Here is a 25563-nt window from a genome sequence, read left to right as displayed (position 1 = left end):
TCTTTGACAAGGCTTGAAGATAATTTTTGTAGGTAAGCAGTTATAGTTAGTCGTGTTACTATTGGATTTATTGACCTCAGAAAGATGAAGTTTCAGGTTAATCCATGTTGTATTTGAACTCAAAGGAATGTAACTAAATTTTGTACACTGTAAATCATTCTTTTGTTTCTTCAAACTCGTTGCTTTGCTAATTAGTTACAGTAATTGAAATAATGAGTTTAGGAGATGCCATGTTGGTGAAAATAATCTCTTTCATACCTTGTTAGGTGTTTCTCTTTCAATGTTTTTAAAAATACATTTGATATTCATTATTCAGTTTTACTTGAGAGTAAAACCTTGAGTTGATCAACATTAAACAAACACCTCTTCATTGCAGGTATATATAGATATTGATAACAAAAATGTTTGGAAAGAATGCTTTACAGTAAATGGGGTACATTTACCAACAGGTTATTATATTGGAATATCAGCTGCCACTGGGGAATTGGCAGGTAAGTTTGTTCCTATTTTATTTATACAATTATCAGTTTGTATAATTGATCTGATGTAACAAATGACTTTTTTCTCCTGCCAAATTACATTCACTGTGATTTATCTTCGTATGTTTGATGAAGGTAGGTTAGTTTACAAATCTTGATATTGACTTGAAATATTCAGTTCTCAGTCAACTGTGTTTTACTAATTGTTTTTTCTCAGTTGATTTGCTGTACCTTTTTCGCCATGTATCATTCTGTTCACAATTCTTCAGTCTAGACAGATCTTTTTGAGTGTAACATTCTTTTTCTTAGCTTTTGATTTCTTTGTGTGTGTGTATGTGTGTGTAAATGTCTAACGACAGGAATGAGTGCTCAAGGCTGATGGAGTTCTGTGATGCAAATGACTTGATGATCTGCAGCACAAACTTCAGAAAACTTACCAGCTACCTGATTGTCTATCCGGTTGGTTGGCATATAAGCTGGATTGATTGCATTTTCACCAGAAAACAGGATGGACAGATGGATGGATGGATAGATAGATAAATGTAAAGTTCTACCTTGGTGAAGAATGTACAATCCAACATGGATTAGTGGTTTGTGACTCGGTCACAAACCAACCTGGAAGAGGAGGATGTGGAAGCTTAAAGAATTAGTGAACAGTAAGAAATTTAGAGAAGTACTAGTTGAAGCATTTGATAAAGAGGAGAAGGTAGAGATGTATAGCATAGAAGCCAATTGACAGTTCAGACGAGACAACCTACAGAGGGCTACAGACTTAATCTAACCAGTGCAAAGTTCCATCCAAACTGAAGGTGACATGATGGTGGAAAAGTGAGGTAGGCTTGGAAAGACTGCCATATCTCATTCTTAACACCCTTTCATATCTGCCATTGATTGCACCCTCCTGCTTTGTTTGTCACTCACTATATGTGCCTCTCTGTCTTCCATCTGTATCATTGAATGTTTCTGTCTTTCACCCTCTTCTTTTATACTTCTCCTTTACCCACCACCCAACACATTGCATCAGTATTTCTCTGTTTACAGTTTTATTATACTGCTGGTCTCAGTCCTTTCTGTACTGTCATTATTTCCTTGGGTCACTTTTATCTCTTTCATATTCCCCACCAAACTCAGATTTACCATCAGTCATGCTTCCAGCCTTGTTCACCATTCTCTACATAAACTCCTACTCCCAGCTGTCACCTTCTGTCATCTTCTCACACTCTTGTGAATTTACCCATTGCTTCCTGATTCTTTCTCTATTGGTTCTTCTATGTAAATAGTTTGTAGAGGTCAATTTAATTTTAATTTTATTGTATTGCTAATAAATTGTTTGGCTTACATGTCTATTCACAGTAAATTCTGATAACATATCAAAAGCACATTTTGTTTATTTTTTCACAATTACTAATTGCTACTGTTGTCTGATAAGTAAATTTATTCTTCAATGTTTGGTTTGATACATTAATTTTGCTGATTAAATTAAAAAGAAATACTTTTACAATACTTTCTTTTACTTGACTATTTTTAAATCTCTTAAATTAGATCTACCTGTCAACATGCCTTTGCCCATCTATTTTGGCAAATTGTGTTCAAAATAAGAGATTCAATATTTCTATAGTAATGGTTATTTTGAATATCATTTGGAACACATTTGTAGTGTGCTTTATTTTGAAATATGTCTGCTAATGTGACAGTGTTTAATTCAATTTGCAGTGATAAAAATTAATAGTGATTGAAGTAAAAGGAATGGATTAGTCTACTTCACATTCCTCTCCATAATGATAATTTTGTTTTTTTTAAAATTCTGATCACACTGCATTGTATTGATTCTCTCTAAATATTTATAGGTTTCTTTTGTCTGGGTACAAAGTTCTGTATTTTAGTTAAAACAAAATTGTGCTATGACAATTGTGTTTTTCCTCAGTATTAATAAAGAAAGTGAAATGGCTCTAATAGTGAGTCAAAAATGGAGAATGATTTGTGCTTGTCAGGAGTTTAAATCTCTTTTTACAGTAACCCCCATGCTCTGTCAAAAATTAATATCTCCTTTGAAATTTTTTTCCAGATAATCATGATATCTTATCAGTCAAATTTTATGAATTGGAGTCTCCTGAAGTGGTAAGTAATTTCTTGACATTTCGTGTTTCAAAATTTAATTTTCTTTATCAGTGACATTGTAATGTTAATTTGTAACATTTTTCTTCCTCAGGATGAATCAAATTTTAGAGATATTATTCCTTCTGCAGATTACTTTGCTCAACCTAGAGGTAAGATTACTGTTTCTAATATTTCGTTATAATTATCTGTTGGTATCTCAAAGCATCACCCCTAGGTTATGTTGATTGTTTTGCATTCATTTTCTATGTTTATTACAACCAGAATATTTTTCTACCAACTTTTACCATTTACGCTAAATTATTGGAGAAATCATGCTATTCTTACAGATGTTCATTAACAGTAAATGGAATCGGTTTTCTTGGCAGATGAATTAAGAAGTGTAATATGTTTAATCTAAAGCAGTGGATCTCTATCAGGGTTCATATAAGATTTGGGGGGGGGGGGGCACACATAAAATAGTAAATTGGGGATCCACAATTGTATTTTAAGGGCCCCTGAAAAAATTTTGCTTTAGATGTATGTATTGGTATGTATTGCAAGAAACAGCTAGGTTTCTTTTTCTAACATTTTACATAGTTCAGCCTACACAAGTTAATGTGTGAAAAACAAAACAGAAATTTTGAAAGAAGTTTCTGTAAAGCTAATTTTAAACATCGAATGGATATGGTGGTTCACCAGAATAAAATTGTAATCAAAGAGGTCCATAGATAAAAAGTGGTTGAGAATCCCTGAAAAGTCACCACAGTTTAGCTATTGTAAACCTCATGTACATTAGCACAAAATATGTAACTGGTTTCTTATAAATCTTAAACATATTCTGTTGGCTGAAATTTTGAGTGCAAATCTCAATTCTGAATAAATTTTTGTTGGCTATTTTTATGTTTGAGCTTTTATAAATTTATAGTTTTTTCTTTTATGTATTTTCATTTGATTTACTTCCCTTATTGAAAGGTGCTGGAACTTATCCTGGTTTTCATGTTGCTAATGTGTTGAGACATCTTTAATATGAATGCCAGTTTTTCTGGTTTTGTCCTTGTGACTGTATATGAGCTCTGCCCTGCAAACTATTGAAGCTCTGTTGCCTGTAGCAATAATTATAATAAATCTTTATTATTTATGAATAGGTTGGCTAAGCTATTTAGCATTATTTGTGACAGCGCTGGTAATGATATTCAAACTTCCAACCTCTTGGATTGTGGACTGTATTGATTTATCTGCTACTCAAATTTTTGAGAATTTCTCACTAATTGTAACAGGTTAAATTGGATTATATCATGATAATCAATCTATGTGTTAACAGAAAGCCATTGTTGTTTTATTGATATTAAATTGATATGTTCCATTGTAGTAAACTGTTTAAAATATGTTGAAGAGGACATGCAGAAAAATTGACAAGTAATTGTCAAATTTTCTGTACTTCATTATCTATACTCTAGCAAGTGTCCTGCTTATTTAACATAAATATAGGAGGATCTTGCATATGTAATATAGTGAGTTAAAAACTTCAATGAACCAAGGTTTAACCAAGCAACTAGAATAACAAAAAACTTATGAATTGTTTAAAATCTAAAAAACAAACATATCTTCAATAAAATAGATCAGAATTTTGGGGTAATGTAGACAATGTCTAGATTTTGTCTTTAAAACTAACTGGTGAAAGTAAGGGATATGTTTTGGTCTTAGATCTCCTCACTAAAGCATATTATATACAGTTTGACAAGTCTATGTGATCAGTATATATAGAAACAGAAATTATGATTAAATTTGCTTTCAATTCTAAGTCAAAACTGTTTTTGGAGAACCTTTTTATCTTTCTGGCATCACTCTAAAATCTAATTTTTCCTGAGAAACTAACCATGGTTTGTAATTACCCTCCCTTGATGTAGTCCTTTGGACTTGGATCATGACAAATAATCTGATGTTCTGTCATGGATTTATATTTTACGGTGTTAAGCCGAAATCCTGAGGAAATTCATCATCATTACTTTACCCCCCCCCTTTTTTTTTCTTCGTATGATGGCATGGATTGGATGACTGTTACCACAGTATCTCATCACTTTTACCTCTTTCTCTTTCAAACAGCAGAGAAAACTGCTAGTATTTGTTATTGTGTGTGTAATCCTTTTGAGCCTTGGTACATTTTATCATGCCACTGGTACAAGAAAAATGTCTGTGACGGAACTAAATAGTTCTCTTCCACATTTGATCAGTTTTTTTTTAATCACAGTTACTTCTCTTATTTGCTTTCTCAGTGGCTTACACATTCAACATATCCCCTCCAGTTGAAATTATGTAGATAAATCCTGTATTTTTCAAGAATTATTCAGCAACTCAATTTAAGTTGCATTTCATTGGTAGGAATGACTTTTGTAGAGGTTCTCTTACCTCCATAAAGTGTCATGAGCTTAAAGTGGCAATAAAGACTGTTTCTTTTTTTTACCATTTCAGATCATGTAGCTGACAACCCTGCATCATGGAGTGCATGGAAAATAATTACACTAACTATAATTGTCATTGGTTTTGTGATTGGTGTTTTTGTACTGATCTATGCCTACCAGAAACACCAAGAAGGAAAACGTAAAAGATTTTATTAAAAAGAAATGTAAATTAAATAAAATAAACTTGAAAAAAAAAAATGTAATATGAAATGTAAAATTTATTGGGCATAATCAAGTGATTTGATAGGAGTCTACAGTGCTATTGAGATGGTGAGTGATAGTATGAGGTGGGATGGAGGACTGGTAGCTAAGTCTTGTTAATTACACATAACAAAAGTTATTAATCTGTTGTCCTCATTTTCTCAGTCACCCCCATCCCCATTTATTTTAGAAATTAGTATAGCCAGTGAGCTCTGTCTACCACACCTCTTTCTGTTGATCTCCCAAAGTTCACTGTTTTTGTAGGTCTTATACTTTTCTATATTTTCCTTGTCCAAAAATGATTTTGTTGATAAATTTCCTTTAGTCATGCTAGACAGGTGTTTTTTGTATTGATGAGGAGGTGTTGAGAGCATGTCTGGTAATGATAGTATTTAAATGTGTGTTTGTTTTATTTACATTGAATCTTATGTCTCCTTTATGTTTTAATCACCATATAAATCAATTTCTTTAGATTTATACCTAAATTGGTCACCAGAAATAAGTTATAAATTTCTTTGAAAACAAGAAACTATACAAACAGTAACTTCCTAAATCAAATTGTTTTCTTATGCAACTGATAAAGTATTTTGTCTCCAGTTTTGAATCAGACTGACACAAAATATATTTTCAATTTCGGAATATTTCCTTTGGTGCAATTGGCAGTCATTGAAGCAAAACTGAATTTATTCTTTCCTTGCATGTAATCATGAAAGAAATAGAACTTGTGGCAAAACTGGTTATAAATATCATAGTAGATCAAATAGTGATAGTGAGAATAGTTGCTTTGTTTGTAGGTACTTCTGCACTGCTGCAACCAGCATCTGGATTTTTTGTTCTCTCAAGAGAACCAACATTACATCTCTTTGTGTTTCCTCAAATAGATGTGTAAAATCTTGCTTTCAAAATTACAGAGGTTGTATACTTAAAGAGTATATTGCTTTAGTATACTGTACTTATTTTAAAGTGAGCAACAAAATCTTTTGTGTTTGTCTTGTGATCTAAACAAATGTCTGTCATAATTTCTACAGTATAAACTGTAATTTGTGCAATCAATGCTTGTATACTTGTCTTCCAGAATTGGCATTTGTCTCACTGTTATCTTTGATTCAAATGCATGTGTGAAAAACACACACTAAAGAGATAAATCATTGACCATCATGTCTAATGTGTCTAATATATTTCCCTTCCCAAAATGGTTTTTCTTTTGAGCTTGGAAATATTAATGAACATGGTAAGATGACAGAACTAGTAGATGACATGTTTTATGCCATTTAATTTCCTCCTCCTATATTCTGAGTTTGATACTGCCAAGGTTGATTTTCTTAGAAACACTGGCCTTCTATCTAGTCTAAAGAAATTGATGATATTAACTAAAATTGGCAGTTTGAAAATTATGACTATAAGATTTTTAAAATATTTAAATTACTAAGACTTTCTTTTCATTACCAAATTTATTTATGAGTTGTAATTATTAATAAAAACATACCTAAAATTCACTGCAGCATTTTACCTTGAAGCAATAGGAAGGTTAACTTCCTGAGCTTATACAAACAGTAGATACTGCTGAATTCATTATTTTGAAGCATGGCAATATTAAGGATTTTTGTAAAATCATTTTTAACACTATTCAATACATACACATGTCACTAGCCTAGTTATATGTATTTTCTTACTGCTCTTAATTTTCAATTACTTTTATTTTATACTTTCTAAGTGTTACCATACTTTGAATTTATCTCTACTGTTAGTTACATCTCGTTATGGTCTTAGTTCAAATGACGTTTGTATCATTTATGTACTGAAGTTGATTAGGTTGACTTACCCCTCCCTTCATGTTATGGCCATGTACTAATGGTAGAAATCATTATTATTAGCGTTTGAATTCAATGATATTAAGTGAAATTTTACACGGTTTGTGTGTGTGTGTGTTATAAAATAACTTATGTCAAAACTGCCATCATTCCTATTTGTTTATATAAAAAAAAAAATCAAGTCTCCCTTCCCTCCATTTAAAAAAGAAATTACAGTGAACTTTGAAAAATGTAAATGATCCTTCTGAATATTCAAGAAATACCTCAACACTGTCATATCTTGGGCCTAGTTTCTGAGTGACTAACTTTTGTTTAATGTGAATATTTAAATCTTATTTTATAAGCTTTCTAAAAAAAAAAGGAAAAGAATAGAAATCAAAAAAAAAATTTTTTTCCCCGTAAACTGGCTCATTTGTTTTTGGTCTTTCATATGATGTTTAAATTTTGGAAGGAAAATATGCCCATCTTTTTAATACTTATAAATAAAAAATATTTTTGAAAATATTATAATTGTAAATATTTCTTTCTAAGTTCATTTTGTTTATGGTATTTCAGACCTTTTCAAATTCTTAGTGCATTTCTGATTATAGCCTCTCAGGGTTAAAAAATAACACTTAACTGTTTATCAAATGTTCTTATAATCAAGAACATTTGATAGACAGTTGTTATTTTTTAACCCTAAGTTAGTCCTGATCAAGCTTCTGAGGATAGGTCTGCTTGATTCAGGACTGATTAGAACTGAAAAGCAACTGGTATTTGTTTTATCCAATTTCTTCTTTGTTGGAAAGGAAAGTCAACACTACTAGTATTTAAAGCCAATTGTGGTGACGATGTCGAAGCATATCATCTGGTATTCTACACAAGGCCTTGAATTCATAGAAGAAATAAAATGTGGTTGGGTAACGTTGTTGTTTGGCACCAGGTAAGCTCTGATTAAGCAGACCTACATGTGATCAAAAGTGTTTCAGTTATACCTTCCCATCTTACTTTCAGACAGTGTATCAAAGACTAGAGTATCCAATGTATCCCTTCTAAGATGTGATTTGAAAGTGATTTGACTGCTATTGCCTGTGGAGCTCCTATGCAGATGCTCCCTCTCTATGCCTTTATCATAAACAATTCCAGTATTAATAATCACAAAAACTTCTGTGATTAAGATTTAAAATTTGTTTGTCCTAATATCACTTGGAACAAAGCTTACCTTTCTCCAGCACAGATCTGGTACTTACTTCCAGAGGGTTGATTGTAAATTTAATTGAACCTAGAATATAGTAATTGAGTGTCTTGCAGTTTCTGCTACTCCACTGCCAACATTGCCTGAATATGCTTGTTTCCTTTTTTCAAATGCATGTGCTTTGTTACAGTGAAATTATTATCACTTGCAATAATTCTTTTACATTCTTTTATGTATGAATTTATATCTCTCATAAATTACTTTCTTGTGGTTTGTGTCAAATACTGTCCTAATTCTAATATTCCTTAGTTTCATCTACATTGATCTAGAATAGATTGCAGCCTTTTTTTGGAAAAAGTTACCTGTGAAAGATTAACCTTTTATGCAACAGATTTCTTTCATCTGTTAGGGCAAAGGAAACAGGAGTTAGGCTAAATCCCACAGACATTTGCAACTTTTGCTTCTTGGCTTTTTCATTTTGTGTATTTCTTGTCGTGTCAGTTTAATGGTTTTCTCTCATGAAATGATCTTTATTTAAATGTCTCTCTGATACAGTATATTACATTGTGCTGATTGTTTGAGTATTGATGGCTTCAGTTTGATGCCAAAGGTATCTTAGTGTGCTTCTTTTTCTACAGTAAGTAATGTTGAGTTAGGGATTTTGATAAGTCAAAAGGAAGTAGACTTTTTATATAAAAATCTCTTTATCATAGTCAATATCTTCTAAATTGCAACCAGCATGGCTTTCCTGATGGGACTGTCTAACACTGCTCCTCCACCATTTTGATGACATCTTAAATGCACTAAGTGAAGGCTCCAATGCCAATGTCATATACGTTGATTTCAGCAAGGCCTTTGACAAAGTTGACTACTACATGCTGTTAAAGAAACTATCCAATGCTGGAGTCAGTGGAAAGCTACTTCAGTGGATTAAGTATTTCCTAACAAATAGGACCCAGCATGTTGTGGTTGATGGCATCCACTCAAAACTAGTAAGTCATCAGCAGATTCCTGCAGGCTAGTGTACTGAGTCCACTTCTTTTTATTGTCTATATCAATGACATTGTAGATTCCACTGAACATAGCACTATTAAAATATTTGCAGATGACTCTAAGCTTCAGAAAGTCATTAAGGGAGCATATGATCGAATGATGCTTCAATTGGACCTATGCGTAGTAACCCAACGGGCACAAAAATACAATATGCAGCTGAATGAAGAAAAATTTGAGCTCATCCATTTTGGAATAGAGGGCACACTCAAACAGCCATATACACTACTGTCAAGAGACCTACTTGAACTGTCGGATAATATCAGAGATTTAGGTGTAACGGTTGACAGCAACCTTATCTGGAGTGTGCACATTAACAAAAAAATCGATGTTGCCTACAGAATGTGCTCATAGATCTCAGAACTTTTCAATATAAGGATCATGAAACCATCATCCCTCTCTTCACATTCGTTTGGCCCCACCTTGAATACTGCCCATTGTGGTTCCCCTACAAAAAACAAGATATAATGAGGATTGAAGTGTCACAAAGATCAATCACTAAAAAAATAAATGGCATGACGGGACTTGATTATTGGGCTCAACTTAAACAGCTGAAACTCTATTCTCTGCAATGCTGCCATGAACAATACATTATTTGCACTATGTGGAAAATATTCCACCAATATTATCCAAATGATATAGGAATTATGTTTACAATTCACTCAAGACTAGGCCCCTGTGTAACATGTCCTCTACAAAGGTTGAGAGTACATCACATAAGAACATTGCAACACAATTTCGTCACTGCAAATGGTCCTTCTCTTTTCAATGTTATCCCAAAAGAAATCCAAATAGAAAAGACCCTACAACTTTCAGACGGTACCTGGACAAATTCCTTCAGGAAATACTGGATAAGCTACCTACACCTGGATACATCTCAGCCAACAACTCATTGCTTGAGTGGTCCATGGTGTTCTGAAATAATTAATCAAAAGACCAGTTGAAGTTGTGTGGCAGAATCATTAGCATGCTGGGTAAAATGTTTAGTGGCATTTTGTCCATTTTTACATTCTGAGTTCAAATTCCGCAAAAGTTGACTTTGCCTATCATACTTTCAGGGTCGATAAAATAAGTACCAGTTGAGTGCTAGGGGTTGGTGTAATCTACTTATCCCTTCCCTGAATTTGCTGGCCTTTGGCCAAAATTTGAAATCAATATTTATTGTACTAGTTAAAGTAGTAGCTTACTAAATTGAGGAGAAGTCAAACTAATAGTTGAAGATTTTATATTGTGATTGTATCTAAACTATTTCTTGGTTTAATGTATCTAATTGCAAACATATATCATGGGCTGGTGCATCATGCTCTTGAAAGGATTTGGAGCTCTTTATATTTAGCAAGTTTCTTTTACGTTCAAGACATACCATGATCCTAGGCTATGAGAACCATACCACAATAACTCTCACTCCACATTTATGATTGTAACATACCATGACTATTTTGATCCATTCTACCACTGCCATATCAAAGTGAATTTAATTTGGTTAATCTGCATCGTGAGCATCATTGATGGTCACAGCTGAATGTCAATGAGCTGACAGTGTATCCATCCAGCTACTGTGGTTTGTTTGTTTCATGAGTATATTTGTATTGTTTATGTATTTGTTTTGCAAGATTCTTGATTTGAAAATGTGTTAAAATAGATATTGTTATATTTGGGGATGGTCATATTTTGCCAATTAAACACATGCCCTATTTATTTGATCTTCATTTTAGCTTTATTATTATTTTTCCTTCACTTTACAGACAAATAAACTAATAATAATAATCCTTTCTACTAAAGGCACAAAACCTGAAATTTATGAGGGAGGGGACTAGTTGATTACATCAACCCAGTGTTTCACTGGTACTTAATTTATCGATCCCCGAAAGGATGAAAGACAAAGTCAACCTTGGCGGAATTTGAACTCGGAATGTAGTGACAGATGAAATATTGCTAAGCATTTCGCCCAGCTTGCTAACGATTCTGCCAGCTCACTGCCTTAATTATAATAATAATAATAAAGCTAAAGTGAAGATGAAATAAATAGTGTCTGTGTTTAACTGGCAAAAGATAACCATCTCCAAATATAACAATATGTTGGTATCATTTAATGTCTTTCTTCCATTCTGGCATTGTGTATATGGTTCTGTTTGAAAGCACATTGTTTATTATCTTGGTCTGTATTCTTATAGGACCAGTGTCCAGCGAGCTTATTATACAACTTTTTACAGTTTTCTTCATCACTTTTTAACTTGGCATTTGCTACTTCAATCTTTCCTCTACATTTGGACTGATGTTGTTAATGTCCAATTGTGTTCTTGCCTTGTGTTACACATACAACTGATCATAATTGGCTCTTTTTTCACTACAGATCTTCCACATTTAATGCTCATGCTTCATACAGTCTTCTTTGTTTAGCTTTCAACCATGATTTGTGTCTTGTCACTTTCCTACAATTTAGCTTCTACTATGCTAATCAATTTATTTGCATATTAAAGCTCCCATAGACAATCACTCTCAAACTTTTTTTAGAACTTCATAAACTATAATGAATATTGCTTTCAAATTTTGATACAAGACTAGCAATTTTGGGAGTGGAATAGGTCGATAAGATTGACCCCAGTGCCTAACTGGTACTTATTTTATCTACCCCAAAAGGACTCAATGTAAATACAGATGAAATGATGCTAAGCATTTTGCTTGGTGTGTTAATGATTCTACCACCTTCCCACCTTATGAATTATAATGAATATTGACCTGGACTATGAGGATCAGAGGCATGAAATGTTCAGGATTGAGATATCATTGTCTGAAGATTATTCAGAATGACGAAGGCATATTCACTATAGATATGGAAGATGAGGAAGTACTCTTATGAGAGGTTGCTGAACATGGAGAATGCATGAGGTAAAGAGAGGTTGCTTTATACTGATCTTACAGGGGGACCAGCAATTCATGTTGACAGCAGCTTCATAGATAAAGCAATCAGGGACATAAAGAGAGGGAAAGCTCCTGGTACATCACATCATAGCAGAGAGGCTCAAAATATCTGGCGAGGCATATTACATGATCACCCAGATAGTAGTTGGTTAGGAAAATGTCATACCCAAAGACTGGTGTAACAGTATCATCATCATCATTTAATGTCCACTTTCCATGGTTTGACTGAAAACTGGTAAGCCAGGGAGCTGCACCAGATTCTAGTCTGATTCAGCATGGCTTCTATTGCTGGATTCCCTTCCTACCATCAACCACTCCAAGAGTGTAGTGTGTGCTTCTTATGTGCCACTGGCATGACACCAGCATTGGCCATGACTATAATCTCACTTGGTATATCACCAAAAGTCTTGGTTGCTTGTTACTGCCTTCATGAAGTCCAATGCGTGAATGGTGCTTTTTTACATGCTACCAGCATGAGTGCCAGTCAGACGGCACTGGCATTGGCCATGACTATGATTTCACTTAGCTTGACAGGTCTTCTGAGCACAGCATATCGCACAACATTTGAAGGGTGCTTTTTATGTGCCAGTTACACAACTGGTATCGGCCATGACTATGATCTCACTTCGCTTGACAGGTCTTCTCAAGTGCAGCATATCACCAAAGGTCTTGGTCACTTGTCATTTCCTCCGTGTGGTCCAACATTCAAATATGCTTCAACACCTTATCCTATGTCTTCCTGGTCTACTTCTACAGGTTCCCTCCACTATTAGAGTGCAGCACATCTTCACACAGCTGCCCTCATCCATACGCATTACATGACCATACCAACGCAGTTGTCTCTCTTGCTCGCCATATCTGATGCCTCCTATGCCCAACTTTTCTCTCAGGACACTTGCACTTATCCCTTCCTTGACATTATATATCCAGCAAAGCCCTTTGTTACCAGCAGAGGTAGGAGCTCTCTGAACTTTGCCCAGCCTATTCTTATTCTGGCAGCTATGCTCTTGGAGCATCCAGCCCTGCTACTGATTTGATCACCTAGGTAACGGAAGCTATTGACTACTTCTAGTTTTCCTCCCTTGGCATGTGTACATTTTTAGAGTTAATTGTACTTGTGCATCTTTCACACACAAAAACTATTTTCCCTGTTAGCCTTGCTCTGATATTGCTGCACCTCTTATGTGTCCATAGCTTACACTGGGTACATGTTAAGGAGTTTCTGCCTATGCCTTTTCTACAGATTGAGCAGGGATTTGTGATTTGTCTGCCTTCCTACTAACTAAGACTTTAGTTTTTGCTAGGTTAACTCCAAAGTCCTTTGATTCTAGGCCTTGTTTCTACACCTGAAACTGCTTATTAGAGAAGCAACTATAGAGTAATCGAACTACTGGAAAAGGTTATGAAAAGATGCACAATGTGATGCAGTTTGGTTTCATGCCCAGAATAGGTACTACAGATGCAATCTTCTTAGTGAGGTAACTACCAGATTTAGTAATTTGGTGGTCACTGAGGAAACTAGGTGTTGTTAAATGGCTTGTGAGGACTACAAGCCATTTACGAAGACTGTAAATGGCTTGTGAGGACTACAAGCCATTTACAAAGACTGTAAATGAAGTGAAAATAAACAATTTCAGTGATAAATTTAGTGTGAAAGTGAGTTCATCAATGCTCAGTCCTCGGTCTGCTCCTATATTCACAGTCTCAATAGGCTATCAGAAAATGATTGACGACTGGCTGTCCTTGGGAACTTTATGCTGATGATCAAATCCTTGTATTTTAATCTGTAGGTGAATTAGGAAATTTCAGGCATAGCTAAACCTAGAATTGAGAGGCTTCAATATAAATTTAGTAAAAACTAAAGTTTTAGTAAGCAGGAAATCCTGGTATATTAAGGAAAATGGCCATGCTCAATATACAGAAAAAGAGTGGGTATAAACTCCATATGCTATACCCAATGAAAGCTGTGGGCACAAAGGTGTACTGAAATCTATAGGTAGACTTATTGAAAATAAGCTTCCTATATGAGGGTAGGCTGAAAAGTTCATAGGATGACTATGAAGGAGTGATGCTACAGCTGCAAAATCTTGCATGCATTCATTTGAACCCTTCTTATTAATAATTGCATGGCTTCTTTCCAGATAAACTGACATCTAACTGTTCAAAGAAGACTTCAAAAATAACTAGTAGCAGCTTCTCTTAAAAATGGACAAAATTTGGCATCAGAGTACCTGCAGAAAAAGGGTTTAGCCCTCAAGGATATTCATGTTGATATTGTTACTACATTAGGAGATTATGCTCCAGTTTTAAAAGCATTGCAAAAGTAGGCAGGACATCCTACGGCTGTCAGCACCAAGAAAAACATTGATTGTGTTTACCATATGCTCACGGGTGACAGGTGATTATTATAAATCAAATAGTCAATGCTATTGGCATATTCTGTGAGAGAGTTGAGAATATGCTGCTCAATGAACTTGGCATGATGAAGGTACCTGCTTGGTGAGTGCCATATCTGACACCAGGCTGATCACATCACTGGAACATCTGACATTGTTTGAGGCAGATTCAGCTGGTTTCCTTGTACATTTCCTAGCCCAGGATGGGAGTTGGGTTCATCACTTTCAACCAGAGCCAATCCATGCTGTGGAAACACCCCTACTCACCTACTTCAAAGAAGGTCAAGGTCGTTTCATCTGCAGAGATGGTAATGGTCTCAGTTTTTTTGGATGCAAAAGGCATGTTTAATGGCTATCTTTAATAGAGCCACACCATTAATGGAGAGTAGTATGGCAACTTGCTGAGGAATTTACAAAAGGCTACCAAAACCAAACACCCAGGAAAACTGATGAAAGGGGTCTTGCTTCATCAAGAAAATGCTCCAGTACACCTGTCCTTGGCTGTTGTGTGCAACTGGCTTTGAACTGGTTGCTCAACCTCCCTACTTTCCTGATTTGGCCCCATGAAAAAACACTTGGATGGGAAGCAATATCACAGTGATGATGACATCACATCTGCTGTTGATGATTTTTTTGACCAACAGGACGAACCTTCTTCACCAATGGGATACAAGCACTGTAACACCGATGGAAGAAGTGTGTGGATGATAAGGGGTCTATGTTAAAAAAATAAACCTCATTTTGTCACATTCTATGAGAGTATCTTAGTCAGTCTATGAACTTTTCTACAACTACTGGCAACAAAGATCTTTTTCTTTAGAGCAAAGAGCAGGTTGTATGACACTTACATTAGAACTGTGATGCTGCATGATAATGAGACATGAGCCTTGAATGCAGTGGACTTGGGAAGACTGGAAAGAAATGATGTGAGCATGCTCCAGTGAATGTGTAATGCATGAAAGCCAGTACAAATGTACTGAGAAAAACAGCAAAAAAAAACTGGGCATAAAAGGAATCACATGTAGTGTGCATGAAAAAAAAAACTGCACTTGTATGGACATGTGATAGGTATGAATGGTAAAGAAGTGCTGATCATTTAATGTTGATGGAGCTTGCAGAAGAGGAAGACATGGGATAAGGGGTGAAAGCTGATCTCAGGATCTTGAACCTGATGGAGGAGATAACAAGGGACCATGATGACTGGCGATATGTAATTCTTGAGAAACTTAGTGAAACTGAGCTCTAGAAGTCTTGTGTGTGAGTGTGTATGCACAACTGGGCCCTTTGCTCAATACCCCCCCCTCCCAGTCACCCCCACAGCCCTTCATCTCTTTAACTGCAGCTTTCCTTGATATCACTAATCTTTCTCACTACCAGAAACCATTTTACTTGATATCTATCCCTCATCCTTAATACTGTCTCCCATCCACATTTTACATAGCATTTCCCTACCTCCAACCACTACTCATCTCTCATCCTCCGCCTGTCTATTGCATCACCATTGTTGATCTGCTAACCCTATACTGATCTAAGTTTACTAAAATATCTATTCAAATGATTTGATGGAAGTTTACTGTTTTTAGTGCTGTGTGATATTTCTTTTAAAAACTAAACTGATGTATTTTAAAATTAGATATAATTTCATGATGTTTCAATATTTTTCTAATTAGTACATTTTTATTTGCATCTTTGATTTAAGGATTCAATTACACTAGCTATAGATGAGCAAATGCATCTGAGTTTATAGAATACTGGCATAGTCACTATATAGCACCTATGTGCCAATTGTTTCATACCTGAGTTCAAATGTATCGTTTAAGTTTTCCTTAAAATATGTTAATATAGATATATTCAGTATTTTTACATATGATCTAATATAAAAATGTCTTCATTTGGACCAGCTTTTATTGTATGGAGTTAAATTAGTTTCAGAGTAACAGAGAAATCTTCAAATTTGAATCAGTTGTAACTGTATATTATTTTTAATCAGTTTCATGGATGAAAAAGTTTTTTTGTTACTGATGTTGATAGTGACTGTCTTCTGGCCCTTGAAATTAGCTATCTGTCAGTGGGATATGACAGATCAGTAGGGTTTGATCTGCATACCCAATCTGTTATGGATCATACTCCATGGCTTTCTGTCATCTAATGATGAAATGTTGAAAAGCAATTTGTTTTCAAACTCTGCAACCAGTTTTTGCGCTTGTGAGTTTAGTGATAGACTGATAGATCATGTCTCTTCTTAAAACATTGACTTTACCCAACACCAACTTTGAAGTTGTTGGGTGATGTTCCCATTGTTTTTATGATTTCCAGTGCCTTGAGAATATATCAGTTGTACTGAATTTGCTCCTAACTATTCTGCATTCCTTCACCCACGAGATCATCTCTTCAAATTTTAGAAGTGCTACAGATTTCCTTATGTTTGCCTTCTCCAACTTCAGTAAGAATTGAAATAAACTTGTCTGTGTGTGCACTAGAGTTGGAGATTAGACACACAACATTCCAAAACAGCAATCAACTACTCAGTTTTCATTTTCCTCTCCATATAAAGTTGCCTTCAATTTCTCTGCACTTGTGTACTGTTTGCTTAGCTACTATGATCAAGAATAATTGCGTGAAAAAAAGAATCTCTACTTTCATTAGTAAATGATAAATATTCTGCACATCTATGACATGATCAAGTGCATATCATTGTACAAACTCAATAGTTTAAACACAATTAAATATGCAGCTAAATGATTTCCCAGAAAAAACAAAAAAACAAAATGATTGTGTGATTTCCATAATGCTTACTTCACAGAAAGTGCAATTTTACAATCTCTGCTGGTAAAGTTCAAATGTCACTTTTAAATTTTCTTTTTGATTTGATTAAGAAGTGTGAATTTTTTTAATGTAACAAGTCTTGCTGGTAATGTTACATATCAGGCTGAGTAAAAAGTAAGCAACGTTTTGAAACATGAAATTCATCACAATATATTTCAACAATGCGGAAATTTTATTCATCAAAGTAAGTACCATTACAATCAACACATTTTTACTGGCGAGTTACAAGTTTGTTTATTCCAGTAACATAAAAATCTGGAGTTCTGGAGCTGATGAACTCTGTGAATGCCCTCAACTTCTGGAGCATCATTAGTGAAATGTTTGGTCGAGCATTGTCATGAAGAATGATTGGCCCTCTTCTGTTGACCAGTCTGAGATGGAGGAGTAGCAGTTTTCTTATTCATTTTGGCAATGTCATGGCAATATGTTTCTGCAGTAATGGTTTACCTGGGTTTTAAGAAGTTATAATGGATGAGTCCAGCAGTACACCACCAAACAGTCACCATAACCTTCTTTTTGAATAGCTCGGGTTTAGGGAAGGTTTTCACTGCTTCATTTTGGTCCAACCACTGCGAAGAATGATTTTATTAATGTACAGAATCCACTTTTCATTGCAAGTTACAATACAGTCGAGAAATGGATTGGTCTGGTTATGGAGAAGGAGTGACAAGCAAATTTCATAGCCACACATTTTCTGATTTTCATTCAAATTGTGTGGTACCCATTTGTTGAGCTTTTTTGATTTTCAAAACACATGCAAATAATTGCAGGCAGTTTTCTGGCTAGCTTAAAGTTCTTTTGCCAGTTCTCGAGTGGTTTTACGTGGATCTTTCTCAATGACGGTTTTTAATTGACCGTTATCGATGACAGATGGGCAGCCACTACACTCATGATCTTCAAGGCTCAAGTCTCCACTGCGAAATTGTTTAAACCATTTTCGAACTGACCACTCACTAGTCATTTCCTCACCAAATGTTCTGTTGATATTGCGAGCAGTTTCGACTGCTTTACGTCCTTTTTTGAAGTTGAATAGCAAAATTGCTCAGATATCATGCTCTGACAGTTCCATTTCAGATGATTGTAACAATGGTGAAAAAAATATTAATGTTAGTTTATTGATGTATTTGGACAAGTCTATGTTTATATTATCAAACAATTGCAAAAAAATGTTTAAAAAAAATTCAAAATCTAGTACAAATTCTTCATGGTTCCAAATGTTACATACTTTTTACTCAACCTGATATGATTTCATTCAATATTTTACTCAGCAATTATAATAAATCTGACTAAACACTCCATTTTTCATATGTTATGGTTGTATGGTTGGGGGTTTGGTCCTAATACGCAAATGTTGTTTGGCGTTCTAGCTGTGGGTCAACTTTGGGAATAGAATTAGTTGACAGAAACTGAGGAAGCCTGTTCAACCTTGTGGTCTTGGGATCAGTCCTACTGAGTAGCACCTTGGGCAAGTGTCTTCTATTAAAGCCCTGGGCTGACCAAAACCTTGTGGGTGGATTTGGTAGATGGAAACTAAAAGAAACCTATATATGTATATATATTCAAAGAAAGAGACTTGGAAATGCCACTATGAAAGACTGCTAAATGTAGAGAATGCATGGGAGGAGAATCTTCCTAAAGTGGACTCAACAGAAGGACCAGCTTGGTAGATAAAGCAATTAATGATAGGAAGACAGGGAAAGCCCCCAGTCCTTTAGGAATCACTTGAGATGCTTAAAATATCTGGTGGAGTGGGTTATGGAGTAGTCACCCCTATAGTTAATGAGGTTGTCCATGAAGGAATTGTACCCAATGACTGGTGTAGCAGCATTATAGTCAACTGCTACTGCTACAAAGATAAAGGTGACACCTTAGACAAGAGTAATTACAGAGGTATCAGATTGCTGGACAAGACCATGGAAGTTAGAGTGAGAAAAAAATGTAGTTAGATTATAGTGTACTGGCTTATTGAAAGTTCAACTTTGCTGCTAACATTGGCTGTTTTCAAATACATTTAATAAAATTGTTTTGGGGAAGTATGATCTGAAGATAACTCTCATACATGCAGTTGTTCTAGAAGGCCATTAATCCAACAACTTACTATCTTTGTATACTTAATTTCATGACTACTTTGCAGGTATGAAGTCACAGATATCTAGTTTAAGGAAGGGGAAATCTGCATTGTAATATTCACATTTTTACCTCAAATGAAATTTGTCAGTGCGAGACAAGTGAAACTGGGGACTAAATAAACTACACCGAAGATGGAAATTTGGTTTTTAACTAAATGGTGGTCAATGGTGGTTCAATTCATAAGTTGTACAACAATCCTTGCAAAATATTCTTATTTGCTAAACAATCCAGTAAGATCCCCCCTCCCCCCGCCAGCTTTTATTGACCTGGCTCAGTGTTTTAGGAGTGTAAATTTGTATCTGAATTTGAACAACAAATAATCACTGAACACACAATGAAAGATGACTGGTATCATGAATACAGTGGAAAGTTAACTTAAAAAGGAAAAGAAACATAAATAAGTTTTAATTTGTTTATTTGCAATTTTACAATGTTAACATCAATTCAGTAAAAATTTCCACAACTGCCTCCTGCCTAAGGCCTTTGTACAGATGCAAAAGATCATGCATTTCAGCCAGACTGTTCAAGGCAGTCAAATGTTTATCTTGTTTTATTATTGTGTGCATGTCTCCTGATGTCTGCATCCTTTGTTGACAAAAGAAGTCCAAATAAGCTTGCTTTTCATGCTCTGTGAAATTCATTCTCATTTACACAAACACCTAACCCTTTTCACTCTCAAAAATCATAAAACATTAAGTTCTTTCTTCCTTAAAACTTCCAGGTGATCACAGTTTTTGACTGAAGATGTGTGTGTGTGTGTGTATAGTTTAGACTTTTGTAACCTGCCTAAGTACTGGATAGTCAGGGCACTGTTTGAAGTCTTAGTATTTATATTGTATACATAGCCAGCAGAGAGCAAGTTCACTACAGTGTTTGTAATTCAACACATATCACATCAAAATGAGAACAGTCGTTTCAAAGTGAGTACATTTCACTGAAACCGTTCTCTAAATAATGTTTTGTTGTAATGCTTTCACAAGTAGCATCAAGTGGATGTAGGATACAGATGATACCAGTGTCCAACAAAACTCATGATCAGCTTACAGATTATGCTCATGGATTCGAGTGCAAGGACCTTGCTCAGTCCATAGACATTAATTTGAAGCCTGTAAACAGAATAATTGACTATATAAAAACGAGAAGCATTACTCAAAGATTGTAGATGCTGGTTCTAGTGCCTGAGAATAGAAATTGACTCAATCTTATTACTAGACATGCATGTACTAAATGGTATGTGAAAATTAATTCCTTTTGGAAAATCAATAATTTTTGTGGATGAATGTGGCTTTAACCTTCACACTACCAGCAACTGTAGCTGAACCTTAAGAAGCCAACCTGAAATTAGAACTGTTCAGAGACAAGCAGGCAAAAGTCTCAAGTACAGAAGGTTTATTCTTGACAGAATTTCATACTTATGCACATAAGATGCAGTTTCTTTGCTTTTTAGCTGAACATTTTGAAGGCCAGGAATATTCAACAATGTAACAATTTACTGTGGAATCAAAGTTTCTATTTAAGATATTCGTAATTGTTTGCAACATCTAATGGTGTATTTGCTTATGCTTAATCTGATAAAAAAAAAACCTCTCCTGCATATAAAATACAAACCGAAAGCAGAACTTTAAGACATTTGTGTAGAAATGGCAGGACAATTCTGCAGGTATTACAAAAGTTACAAATCAAAATAATATTCATTACGAGAACCATATGATGAGCTATTTACCTCACTGCTTGGCTGATCAAAGCTTAAAATTAACCAAGCAGGTTTACATTGTTGACACCGTTAAATGATGTTCTGATGTTTTGCTTTGGTGTATTTCCTATTACAGAAATCTTTCGGTGTTAATCTCACTTTGGAACCACTCTTCCCACTTTGAAGTAAAATCTGTTAAGTTGGAATTACAAATACAGTAATAAACACTTATTTTTAACATGATCACACTGCTTGTAGTGTTGTGGGGCATTATGAAGTTGTAGTAACTATTTTATAGCCAGATGGACTGAGCCATTTGAGAACAAAGTAGAGTTGACACTCTATAAAATTAGCCAGCAAATAGCTCTTCTAAAACAGTGCAGAATATTCTTATCCCAGCCTACACAGTAATTCAGAACACAAGAACAAAATACTTAAATACTGACAAAATAACAACATAAAAATATACAAAAAAGAGAAAAACATCAGAAAAAATTTGTAGGACGAAAATAAATGGCATTGTGAAGCAGTAAACTTAAACTAAATAGGGAGCTAAACAGTTATGGACAGTTTCCAAATGGGAAGAATTACCTGAGGATTAAATACTCATTCTTTAAAAATAATTTATGTCAAACATTGGCAGGATAAAGGGTAAAAGGGGGAAGGGTGGATACCTATTTTTATTCTTTTTCCATAATTTTAAAAAGTTTCATGGGAGTGGGAATATGAATAAAAAAAAAATTTTTTTTGTTTCTAAGCTTGTTTCTCCCTTCTCATTTCATTTTCCTTTGTTTTTGATATGAACAGAAATGTCAGACTAGACATTTTAGTTAGGGTAGTAATGTTATTACATTAGTGCTGAACTCTGTATCTAAGAAATATTAATTTTCTTTGATTAGAAAGAGAAAAGGAAAACAAAGAAAGCTCCTAACAATGCAGAATGTTTCACAAAAACCATTAAAAAAATTTTTTTTCTTGGACTGTTTCCTTCTGAGGTTAGGCCTTTGCACCTGAAATACAAAGGATTTTGTAAAACTTTCTGCATTATTAGAAACTTTCTATATTTTCCTTTTTTTTCTACTTCTGTACTACTTCAAGCGAACTCTAATGCTTTTCTTTCTTTGATTAATCTAAATCTAATCTTAATAAAACTATTGTCATTAATTCTTGATCAACTCCATGTTGCTTTCTGCAACAATCTTCCCATTCTCATTCATATATAACACTCAACCACTTTCACTCATATAGATAAACTCAACAGTCTCATGCTATTAGCAACCACATCTACAAAATCACAGACTCTGAAACTTCTCTGATACACACACACATGCTTGTATTAAATAGATTATGTGCTTTAGCAGTATCATTTAAACAATTAACACTGATGAAGATAGCTTCTTTAAATTTACAGCCAATAAGTTTTTTTGCTTATTCTTCAAATGCTGGCAAACTACGCTGATAAAATATCTTTAAAATTTTAATAAATATTTTAATTCAAACTTTAGATTTATTAAACTAAATCTTTGAAAAATTTGCAATTATTTTTCTGCCAAAGCAAAACTTATTGATATTTAAAATCAGTATTATAAAGGGCTTGGTAAAATAATGATTATTAATAGCTTTTCTACTGCAACTTTGGTAAAATGTGTAAGAAATAAGGGTTGTTGGATGGTGGTATTGTTAGCTATTTTGAATACCGTCTCAGGTCAAGTACTCCTCAGTCCCTTTCAGTAACCAAATAAGATGAAATTAACTTAAGCCCATTTTAAAATCTTGGAAAGGACTCCACCTCCTCTTCCTTCTATTAAAAAAAAATCCAATTCACAAACTGACTACAACATATCTAACTGCTTCGGATCCAGTTAGCATAGTATTTATCATGTTAAGTACTGTGTAGTAAAAATAAGCTCTTGAGAAATAAAGACTACAACCTAAATAAATTTTATAAGTAGAGCCATTTAACTACAGTCACTGCTACAAAACATCAACACAATCATCTCCTTAAAATTTAAAGCTTTGGGCCTGTGATCTATGTGAGAATTATGGTGCTTTGACTCGTTAAATACTTTGCAGGAAAAAATGTACATCAATACTTAAATTAATAATTTCATAAAACATTTGTTTAAAAGAATAGAAACTTATTGATAAATTTGAGTTTTTGAGGAATTTATATAACTTTTACCTCTACTTTCTTGTATACTCTGGTTTTATATGGCAAGGTTTAAAAAGTTAATGAATGGTCTGGAGAAAAATTCATGTTTTTTCCAGAAATGTCACACAAATGAATCCAAAGATCCTGTGTTTGGGGGTCAATAAAATTATTAGTGATTTCTCCCATTGGTACAAGTTTCAACTGTGGACTGGAAAATGGAACAGTTAGACTTATTAAAGCAAAATCATAATTTCTAATATTGACACAAGACCACATTTTGGGAGAGCAATTTATATATGTCTGATTATTTAGGGCAAAGTTAACCGTAGCAGGATTTGAACTCAGAATGTAAAAAGACAACAAAATACTGCAAGATATTTTTATCCACTGATCTACTGATTCTGTCACTCCATCAATACAAAATAAGTGTGAAAACTAATCAATTAAGCAGCCATGTTTACTAATATAACCCAAGAAGCTTCTATGTCAATCACTGGACAGTCTAATGTAGCAGGCAATCATCATACAACCAGATAAGGGGAAGGTAGGGAACTGTTTGGAGAAAAGAAAATGGTTTTGAAGATAATATTAAAGCAGTATGAAGGAAACTGTTCAGAAGTAAACAATGTCTCTTGAGGAGGACCCTTTATTATTAGCTATGCTGCAGGGAACAGTTGGCAACTGATAAAATCATCAGGCTCAGGAGTCAATGGATAACCTACTCTCTGGTAAGTGATCTGGTGAAAACCTTATGTCACTGATACTAATCACAATAATGATGTTTCACTGGGAATATTTTTATTCTTAAACATTCAACTATGAAGTGAAAGTATCATCTAGGCAGACTAAGGCAACAGAGTAACCTGCTCTGCTAAGGAGCACATCACTACCTTTTTTTTCACTAAGATAGCAACCAACATGGAGTGGAAAGCTCCAGATTTGACAAGACAGCTTCTCTAGTGCTTGCCCATTTTCTTCATAGTAATTCAAATTATTACGGAGTGGTGTCATAGGCAGAAAGCATAAGATGAAAATTTCTATAGTGCTGGTACCAATGGCAACAGTTGTAGAACTCCAGCATATTCTCATGCCAGAGGATGCAGAATTAAAAATGGAGGGATGATTTATTGGATTTAACTTGAGCTAACATGAAAAATGTCTAACTGATAACAAAGATGAAGTCCTTCAATTGATATTCCTGAATGCAAAAGAGAATGTTATTTTAGACTGCTCCAGTCTATAATTAATTTTCTGGTTGTTGAAGTAAGTAATACCAAACAAACAATGCCATAAAATTTGAGGCAGGGAAAAAGATCAATTAAACTGATATCAGTATTTGACCAATACTTTTTATCAATCTAGTACCTATTCTTGACAGCTATGTGTATTGCCAAATACATAACAAAATGCATTATTTATGATGATAATGATGATGGTAAATGAACTGACTGCAGTATAAGACTGGTATTTAAAAGCTTCCATTCTAGAATTGTAATAAAAAAAAAAAATTCTGGTGATTAAAGAATTAAAAAAATTTCTTTTAAATTCTTTAAATAAATAAATAAATAAACTTTTATTTTAAATTTATTTTTATTTAATAATAAACATAATTTCATCAGAACATGGGCTTTTAAAGTGAATCAATTCACAGGGGTTTCAGAAAATAATCTGGACGACAATGGGGAATTGTATTAATCACGTATCTGTAATGATACTGTGATTGGAGACTGAGAAAGGGAAGGACTAGGAAAGGCATAAAGCACAAAAAGTTGAGGAAAAATTTTGGTCTCTGATTCCAGCAGAGCCCTTGGGTTACAACAGAAGGAGGGAGAATCCAAGAAAGCAATGATATCAACTATATTAAGAAGAACATTGACCAGAGCCAGATCATATAATCTGAGAGATTCAAGCGCCAATCAAAAGGTATTTCAATATTGTTTACTAGGCAAATGGTAAAACAGTATTGAACTTGTGAAATATAACATTTTATCTTTATGCAAATACACACGTTTGATGTATGTCTGTGTGTGTATATGTGTATGTATATATAATTATATATATATGTATTACATATGTATATATATATATATATTTATAACTATATATATATATATATATAACTATATATATATATATATATACTTAACTATATATAATTGTATATATATATATA

At 34.2% G+C, this 25563-nt stretch overlaps 1 protein-coding gene across 1 annotated transcript in view; it reads left to right on the top strand.

The window, feature by feature from the left end:
• LOC106876134 (vesicular integral-membrane protein VIP36) overlaps nucleotides 1-7551 on the top strand; it is a 35304-nt gene extending 27753 nt beyond the window's left edge. The window contains exons 6-9 of the mRNA XM_014924553.2: nucleotides 377-491; nucleotides 2545-2597; nucleotides 2689-2746; nucleotides 5046-7551. Of these exons, the coding sequence (XP_014780039.1) occupies nucleotides 377-491; nucleotides 2545-2597; nucleotides 2689-2746; nucleotides 5046-5191 (372 nt within the window). The 3' untranslated portion in view covers nucleotides 5192-7551. The remainder of the gene's footprint in view (nucleotides 1-376; nucleotides 492-2544; nucleotides 2598-2688; nucleotides 2747-5045) is intronic.
• The last annotated feature ends 18012 nt before the right edge of the window (nucleotides 7552-25563 follow it).

The sequence above is a fragment of the Octopus bimaculoides genome, chromosome 14, assembly GCF_001194135.2.
Source record: "Octopus bimaculoides isolate UCB-OBI-ISO-001 chromosome 14, ASM119413v2, whole genome shotgun sequence".
NCBI classification, from domain to species: Eukaryota; Metazoa; Mollusca; class Cephalopoda; order Octopoda; family Octopodidae; genus Octopus; species Octopus bimaculoides.
The sequence above is the reverse complement of the archived record's forward strand: the minus strand, read 5'-3'. Positions and strand labels throughout refer to the sequence as shown.